The following is a 9,100-nucleotide window of genomic DNA, read 5'->3' as shown; positions in this document are numbered from 1 at the left end:
TTTATGTGTTTTAACAGGTGGTTCTTTCGACCACGATCAGTGTGGATGGTCCTGTTTTAGCCATTTCTGATAATATGTTTGTACACAACAACTCCAAACATGGACGTCGCGCACGCAGAGCAGATTCAGGCGAGACTGGGGAGACCAACATGGAATATGGTAATATTCAGAAGAAATGCTATTTGTGCAGTATTTGAAGCTAACATATTTTTGTTTTAATAATAATAGCATAAGATTAAAAACTTTTAAAGTAAGTCTAGTTGCTCCCAAGGTTTGTTTTCCTACTTTCCAGTAAGTAAAAAACGAGTCTGGTACCCAATATAGTCCGGCAATGAGAAACCCACTTCTAGCCAAAATAAACTTGAATTTTGTTTTTGCCAAAATATCTTGTAAGATATATGTTATTCCAACATGTAAGTAAAGTCAACAGTGATTACAAAGTGTTTAGTTTTAAATTAATTAATTTTATTTCTTTTATTTTGAGCTATGGTTAGAAGTCTATAATTTGTTTACAGACAGCCCAAATTTTGCATTGATATATCAATCTGGGCTATGTTTGTACAGCTTTTAAATGTCCTTTAAATGCAAAATTGCTTACCGGGAAACACCTTTTGGAGTTTGTGGTTTATTGCCACAATCACTTTATTATAAGGGTGATTCTCACGCAAACTTGGTTTTAAAAATGGCAAGCATGAAAATGTAAAAATTGCTTAAATTTACTTTTTTCCCACCAGACATTGAAAAACAAAGTCTGGAGTAAATGGGAACATTAATTTAAAAACTTTTACTTATCATTTACACTTTTTGTAACATAATTTAAAAAATTAGTCCTAAAAAATCTCATTACCGCAACAGTCAGAAAACATCAACACTGACATATTTTCAAAATGACATGACAAACCTGAAAGAACATAATTTGGAGATTCTGCACATGCATTTAAAATCAAAGTATTATGCTTCTATTAATTAAATTAACATTTAATAAGCATCTGTTGCGGTAATGATAATCAAAATGTCGTGTAAGCATTCTGACAAGACAAAATTTCAAATTAACTGTAAAAAAATGATCTTATCTGGTAGCCATCTTGAAGTAACTGGTCCATGTGCTTGCTCACTCAAAATCAAACTTTATTAAAATTCTGTATGTGTGCTTAAACTGTTCTCAAAAAGTGTTGCGGAGGATGAGAACATCAGGCATGGACACATAATTTTCCTAATTTTTCTTCATTATTATTATACATGAATATTCAGTAAATATTTTTTCTGTCATCTAAAGTATTCTAGCAAAACATCCATTTATTTTTTTTCTTAATATTTTTGTGTTAATTTGATTAAATTACAACATAATGCATGTTCAAACACAGCCGGACACATTGCGGTAATGAGAATTTCAGCAGAAAATGAGATAAAATTTACAATTATAAATTCTTATGTTGAAATCACACATTGTGCAAGGTAGAACACAGTATTGTGTTAATTCTGATGCTTTTTAATGTCACTATATTACACATTTTAAAGCTAAAATCATTAGTGCGTTGGTGTTTCAATGGTTTCGTGAGAATCACCCATAAAGGGATATTATAAAGGGAAAGTTACCAAAAAATGAAAAAAAATGATGAATCTTTACTCACCCTCACATTCGTACAAACCTGTATACATTTCTTTGTTTTGCTGAACCCAAATTAAAAATGAGATCTGGGACACCATTCACTTCCATAATATATTTTTTTCCTACTTTGGAAGTCAATGGTTCCCCAAATTTGCTTGGTTACAAAATTAATCTAAATATATTCCTTTGTATTGGGCAGAACAAAGAAATGTATACAAATTTGGAACAATTTGAGGGTGAGAAAATGTATTTTTTTTCTGTGAACTATCCTTATTAGACACATTAGACTCTAAATACCACGTGGGTTAAGTCTCTCCTCTCTCTACATTACAGCTACGCCGTGTATTAAAGCCATCAGTCCTAGTGAAGGCTGGACAACAGGAGGTGCTATGGTGATTGTTATCGGAGAGAACTTCTTTGATGGGCTTCAGGTTGTGTTCGGGAGCATGCTGGTGTGGAGCGAGGTACAAATGAAAAAGCATCTCGAGTATCTTTTGAGAATAGACTTTGATCTCAACAACTTTAAAATAATTATCTGTTTGTGTTTACACAGTTGATCACTCCTCATGCCATCCGAGTTCAGACACCACCCAGACACATACCTGGAGTTGTTGAAGTCACGCTGTCTTATAAATCAAAGCAGTTTTGTAAAGGAGCTCCAGGACGCTTCATTTACACAGGTAAAAACACAGTAAACCCTTCCTTTGGAGGATTTTTTCTTCTGTCCATTAAGGCATTATTGAATAGATCACACCTTAATATATTGTGCGATACCAAAATATTACTCTCGCTCTTAAATTGAATGGGATTAAATTTCTGATTGATTTCGAAAAGCACAACACTAACTCAGTTTTGTTTTGTCCAGCCCTGAATGAGCCAACTATTGACTACGGCTTTCAGAGACTTCAAAAGGTCATCCCTCGGCATCCCGGTGACCCTGATAAACTGGCAAAGGTGAGTTTATGCTGATCATATACACGCATACACACAAACAAACACAGATGTACATGTATCTTATTATTATTTCATTGATGTCTATGCTTTAGGAAATGTTACTGAAGAGAGCAGCAGATGTTGTGGAGTCGCTGTATGGAAATTCACCCAGCAATCAGGTAACCAATGATAAAAAACACTGTGATGGGTATTTTGAAAAAAGAATTTGCTGTTTATTACTAAATATATTTAAATATTTATCTTCATGCTTATTGGATATAGGACATGTTGCTGAAACGGGCTGCGGATATAGCCGAAGCTTTGTATAGTGTACCTCGACCTCACAGCCAGCTGCAGGCCATGCCAAGTTCACCGGTACACGGCAGCGTCATGGGTCTCAGCTCGTACCCGACACAACTGGGCGTGAGCATTGGAGAACAGGGCAGTACCCAAGGTACAAAAATCTCAAGATGTGTAATCTTTAGATTTTGAGGACCATTCAATGAAGCATTTGACCTTAATTTCAGCAAACTGCAGTGTTAATTTCCAAAATATTTGTGTATTGAAGCAGTATTCTTTTTTACTTAAGGTTACAGTCGCAACTCGAGCAGTTTGTCCCCACGAGGTTACTCTTCATCTTCAACCCCTCACCAGTCGAGTTATGGGCACGGTGGAGGGATGGGTGCCAGTTATGGAGCGGTACCCATGAGCAGTCTTGGCGTTCCGGGGTCACCTGGATTTAATAGTACCTCTCCAAACAGCTCTCCTTATGCCAGTGAGTATCTCGTATTTATATTCATTACCAATAAAAAATACTTTGCAATATTCTGATTATTTCATTTTCTTTTCTAGTCATGCCATCCAGCCCCAATGTACCAGGGTCGAGTTCATCAACCTCCCTCTTGCCTTTCTCATCCTTTCCGTCTTCTGCCAAACAAAAAAGTGCCTTTGCTCCTGTCCTGAGACCCCAGGGTTCACCGTCACCTGTCTGCCCAACATCAGGAGGAAACAGCTTCAGAGGTGATTAATAAAGAGGTTTCAAGTAATTAAGAAAGATACTACAGACCTTTATTATAGTAGGCTAAAGAAAAACACTCTTTCAAATCCAATTTTAAATTGTTTACATTTCATTGCCAAAGTATATGGACACCTGCTTGTAATTCATGGATTTGGCTATTCGACTAAATTCTGTATGCAACACACCAAACTTAATAAAGTATATGGATATCAATATGTGCACAGGGATGCCATCTTTTAGGAACAGAAAAGATCCATTTTGCTCTAGTTTGTCATTATATACGATTCAGTTTTCACAGGAATTAATGCAGGTTTATGTAACGTATTAATTCGTATGATCTCATTTGTAAATTTTGTGCGACTTGCTTTTGCCTGTCACGTTGGGGTTGAGGGCGGGGTTTCTTTATTGTTTTTCTATCATAATCATACGTTTTTTATACGATTCACCTCGTATGAATTAGCCAACTTGTAAATTTCCTTGAGATCAGGATCAAAAAATCCCACACAAACCCTATCTCATGCCAATTCGTTAAAAACATACAAATTTCCGTGAGATCAGGATAAAAAATTCTATACCAACTTTATATAATGGTAATCCGTACGTATTTTTTGTACATTTTGTTTGTCTTGCTTTTGCCCGTCATGTTGGTGTTAGAGGGCAGGGTTTCATTTTTTGTTTTTTAATAATTATTGTACGTTTTTGTACTATTCGCCTTGTACGAATTGGCTAACTTATAAAATACGTAAAAATTCCTGTGAGTCAGGCTGAAACGTCCAATACAAACACTATTTCATAGCAATTCGTACATATTTTAAAAGCTAGCATAACTTGTATTTATTCATACGACCACATTTGTAAATTTTTCCAACTTGCATTCCCCCCTCAAATTGAGATAAGAGGAGGCGTTTCGTTATTGTTTTTTAATAATTATTGTAAGTTTTTGTACTATTCGCCTCGTACGAATTAGCCAACTATAAAATACGTAAAATTTCCTGTGAGATCAGGCTGAAACGTCCAATACCAACGCTATCTCATAGCAATTATTACATATTTTACAAGGTGGCATAACTTGTATTAATTCATCTGACCACATTTGTAAATTTTTCCGACTTGCATTCGTCCATCAAGTTGAGATAAGAGGCGGCGTTTCGTTATTGTTTTTTTAATAATAATCGTAATTTTTGTACGATTCGCCTCGTACGAATAAGCCAATTCGTTAAAAAGATACACATTTCCGTGAGATCAGGATAAAAAATCCTATACCAACTTTATCTTATGGTAATCCGTACGTATTTTTTCATACATTTTGTTTGTCTTGCTTGTGGCCGTCATGTTGGGGTTAGAGGGCGGGGTTTTGTTTTTGTTTTTTAATAATTATTGTAAGTTTTTGTACTATTCGCCTTGTACGAATTAGCCAACTATAAAATACGTAAAATTTCCTGCGAGATCAGGCTGAAACGTCCAATACCAACGCTATCTCATAGCAATTCGTACATATTTTAAAAGCTGGCATAACTTGTATTAATTTATACGAGCACATTTGTGCATTTTTCCGACTTGCATTCACCCATCAAGTTGAGATAAGAGGCAGGGTTTCATTATAGTTTTTTAATAATAATCGTAGTTTTTGTACGATTCGCCTTGTACGAATAAGCCAATTCGTTATAAACATACACATTTCTGTGAGATCAGGATAAAAAACCCTATACCAACTTTATCTAATGGTAATCCGTACGTATTTTTTCGTACATTTTGTTTGTCTTGCTTTTGCTCGTCACGTAGGAGTTAGAGGATGAGGTTTCATACTTGTTTTTTTTATAAATATCGTACGTTTTTGTACTGTTCGCCTTGTATGAATCAGCCAACTTATAAAATACGTAAAATTTCCTATGAGATCAGGCTGAAATGTCCAATACCAACGCTATCTCACAGCAATTCGTACATATTTTAAAAGCTGGCATAACTTGTATTTATTCACACATTTGTAAATTTTTCCGATTTGCATTCACCTATCAAGTTGAGATAAGGGGCAGGGTTTCGTTATTGTTTTTTAATAATAATCATAATTTTTGTACGATTCGCCTCGTACGAATTAGCCAACTCCTTAAATACATACAATTTTCTGTGAGATCAGGCTGAAACGTCTTATACCAACGCTATCTCATATTTTACAAGGTGGCTTACTTCATTCATACATATTTTCGACTTGCTTAAACACCAATCAAGTTGAGATTAGGTGTGGGGTTTTGTTATTGCTTTTTAATTATAATCGTATGCTTTTGTGCGATTCGTTTTGTACGAATTAGAAAACATGAACAAATTTCCTTGAGTTAAGGCTAAAACGTCCTATACCAACCCTATCTCATGGCAATTCATACTTAGTTTACGAGGTGGCTATGTATTCATTCATATGACCACATTTGTAAATTTTTGTATTTTTGTTTTTGCTCCTCTGATGTTGGGGATAGTGGCAGGTTAAGGGGTGGGGTTTCATTATTGTTTTTTAAAATAATAATTGCTATCTCATGTCAAATCATACGTATTTTACGAGGTGGCTAATTTTGTATTCATTCGTACAACCTCATTCATCCATTTTTTTTTTACGATTTGCTTTTGCCCCATGACGTTGGGGTTGGGGTTTTGTTATTATTTTTATGATGATAATCGCATGTTTTTGTACGATTCACTTCCTATAAATTCATACGAATTAGACAATATGTAAAATACGTACAAATTCTCATGAGATAAGGCTGTCTTTATAATTAAATAGCCATGTATCATAGCAATGTAATAATGAAATATAATAATATTTTTACAAACTGAATTTGAAACTGATCTCTTACTGCTGGTTTATAGAAACTGAATATGAGTAGTATATGTAGTCGTATACATTGAACATTTTCTGTTTTGTTTTTTTATTTCCAGCAATGACAGGTCTTGTGGTTCCCCCGATGTAGAGGATATACCTGAACCATTCACAAGCTTTACATACAGAAAGACTGAGGGTATCTCCTATTCCCACCTATTTATATTCAAGCCACAATAAGGGAATAAGATACAGATTTCCACAGTCTGTTTACGCAGTTGATCTTGTTGATGAAGAAGAAAACTTTCAAAAGCCTCCAGGACAACAAAGACATATTCATGACCTTCATAAGAGATCTCTTCTGCAAGCAAACCTAAGGGATGAGGTTGTCACAGAGATGGCATCATATGAGGGGCCTTCAACCAGAAAATACCAAAAAAAGAGGTTGAATTTCTTCATGAAACATCACACAAGCACATATTCAGTCACAAACTGACCCACCACAGCGAAGGCCAGAAGCTGGGATACCGAACATGTCCGAAGCGTTTACAGTAATTTCACAGAAATGCCAGAAATTGTTGCTTTGCTAAGATTTTTCTTAACACGCAAAAGATCCATACATGGTCTGAAATTTAAACTGTGTTTTAAAAGTATATATCAAGCATTTCATTTAGAAAAAAACTTTTATTTAGGTTTAGTTATATGAGGTAATTTCCTCGTATATTGACTTATTTAATGACCAAAAAATTATATAAGTTATATTTTTAGGTTAAGTGCTAATATAAGAAACTTGATTGTATCTGCTATTGTTTTGTTATTATCTGTTTGTACCTGTTTTTCAGTGAACATTTTATATGTTGCTATTTTGTTATCGATATTAAAATAGTTGTTGTAGATTTTTACACACTTCAAGAGCTCTGGTGTTAAATTTGTTTTTCTTTACTTCTCCTGGATAGTTTAAAAGTTGTGTTCAGAAAAAAATACATTGTAGTTACGCTATTTGGTGCAACATATCACAAAACATTATCACACGTTGTTTAATATTCATTATATTCCCTTGAGCCTCTTAAAACACAGCATGTGATGCTCAACAAGCATCTTACTGACAGTGCTTATACTGCAAATACTGCAACACTACATTAATATAATAATGATACACTACACTTATGGGACAGACCAAAACGAAGGCAGCAGACCAGATGACTCGACTCCGGGCCGGAGCTGCTGAATTCGGTATGGATCTGGCCCCAGTGTGATCACATGGTTGTGTTTGTTTAATTTAGCGGTGTCAAGAAATTTTTGGATTATCAAACTAATGCTGTTCCCCCAATACAACCTTTTTACAACCGTTTGCCATATTGCATTTGATGTAAATGCACATTTTTTTTAAATGAAGAATATGTGGCTGCTCCTGCAATTCATTTTTTGTAACATCAGTTTAATGCCAGTTTAACTATGGTTTTACTACAGTTAAACCCCCCAAAAACTATGGTTACTTTAGTAAACCCATGGTAACCACAAAATAACCATGGTTTTGTCAACCATGGTTTTCAAAAACCACAGTTAAACCATGGTTATTGTAATAAAACCATGTTTTTGCTAATAGTAATCAATACACCAAAAAACATGGTTACTACACTTACCAAAAAACATGGTTAATTTTCGTAAGGGTGAATCTGGTCCAAATTCTGCCTTCTCACTTATGCTTATCTGACTAATAAGCTTTTCGTCCAGTACTTTCAATAATGTTTGTGTTTTCACAACTATACCTGCTGAATTTTGTGGACAATGAGAAATGTGGATAACGGTTGTGCCTTTGTAGATTTGGAGAGCAATGCTGATGATTTTTGAACTCAAGGCCTATGCCACAAATCCTTTATTGAGGTCCATTCGAACTCTTGTGTCCCCTGGGCATCAATGGAGTGGGTTGGCAGATGGAACGGACAGAAAATGGTCCCTTGTGTATTTCTTCAAACAAAAAACACAATCTCTCATTCTCTGCCACACACACACACACATTAAATATTTACAGTCTTACCGCACATTCACTTTAACCTAAACCTGTACTGGCTTTGATTCTATTATTCTATTATATGAAATACTTTGAAATACTCACATGCTTGAAAACTAACAATCATTACATTTTCCTACTTTTTATTATTGGTCCTACTTAATGACGGTCTCCAAATGAATTCTTAATGCATTATTTTTTTAACAAACACGGTCAAATATATGTGGCATGAACGTTCCTCTGGTGACAACCAGATACCTCAAATAGTGCAAAAAAGAAAAAAAAAGGCTGCAGTGGGAGACCTGGATTCAGTTGTTGGTTGAAAGACGAATTAAATCCATAGCATCTAACAGCAGATGGGCCTCAGACAATAGGAGGAAAGAAGCTGGCTGGTTAATTGACACAAGGTTTGTTGGGTCATCAATCACTCAGAGCTGTGAGTCGCTTTCATTTTATAGCGCTTATGTAAAAGCACAGCTTATGTCTGGCTTGTGTAATATTGTTAGCTCTGTTTAACTCGTCCTCACTGATAAACACTAACAGAGGGGGAAGATAACACTTTGGCAAAACATTTAGGGGGTTAGGACCAATAGCTGGAGGCAAATCTGAAATTAACAACAACTAAACATCTTAAAAATAACTTCCAGACCTGCAGTTCCTCGTATCAGTCATGAAACAGAAAGTGATGGTTTTGTTCTCAAAAGAATGATAATATTGTAAATA

General features: G+C 35.1%; 1 protein-coding gene across 1 annotated transcript in view; it reads left to right on the top strand.

Annotated features, from left to right (window-relative positions):
• ebf2 (EBF transcription factor 2) overlaps positions 1-7,280 on the top strand; it is a 28,450-nt gene extending 21,170 nt beyond the window's left edge. Inside the window, exons 8-16 of the mRNA XM_055200864.2 lie at positions 18-159; positions 1,943-2,073; positions 2,163-2,289; positions 2,475-2,563; positions 2,656-2,721; positions 2,825-2,996; positions 3,132-3,317; positions 3,395-3,562; positions 6,486-7,280. Of these exons, the coding sequence (XP_055056839.2) occupies positions 18-159; positions 1,943-2,073; positions 2,163-2,289; positions 2,475-2,563; positions 2,656-2,721; positions 2,825-2,996; positions 3,132-3,317; positions 3,395-3,562; positions 6,486-6,517 (1,113 nt within the window). The 3' untranslated portion in view covers positions 6,518-7,280. The remainder of the gene's footprint in view (positions 1-17; positions 160-1,942; positions 2,074-2,162; positions 2,290-2,474; positions 2,564-2,655; positions 2,722-2,824; positions 2,997-3,131; positions 3,318-3,394; positions 3,563-6,485) is intronic.
• Positions 7,281-9,100: the final 1,820 nt, after the last annotated feature.

Source organism: Misgurnus anguillicaudatus, chromosome 22 (assembly GCF_027580225.2).
Source record: "Misgurnus anguillicaudatus chromosome 22, ASM2758022v2, whole genome shotgun sequence".
In the NCBI taxonomy this organism is placed as follows: Eukaryota; Metazoa; Chordata; class Actinopteri; order Cypriniformes; family Cobitidae; genus Misgurnus; species Misgurnus anguillicaudatus.
This window is presented reverse-complemented; position numbering and strand designations above follow the sequence as displayed.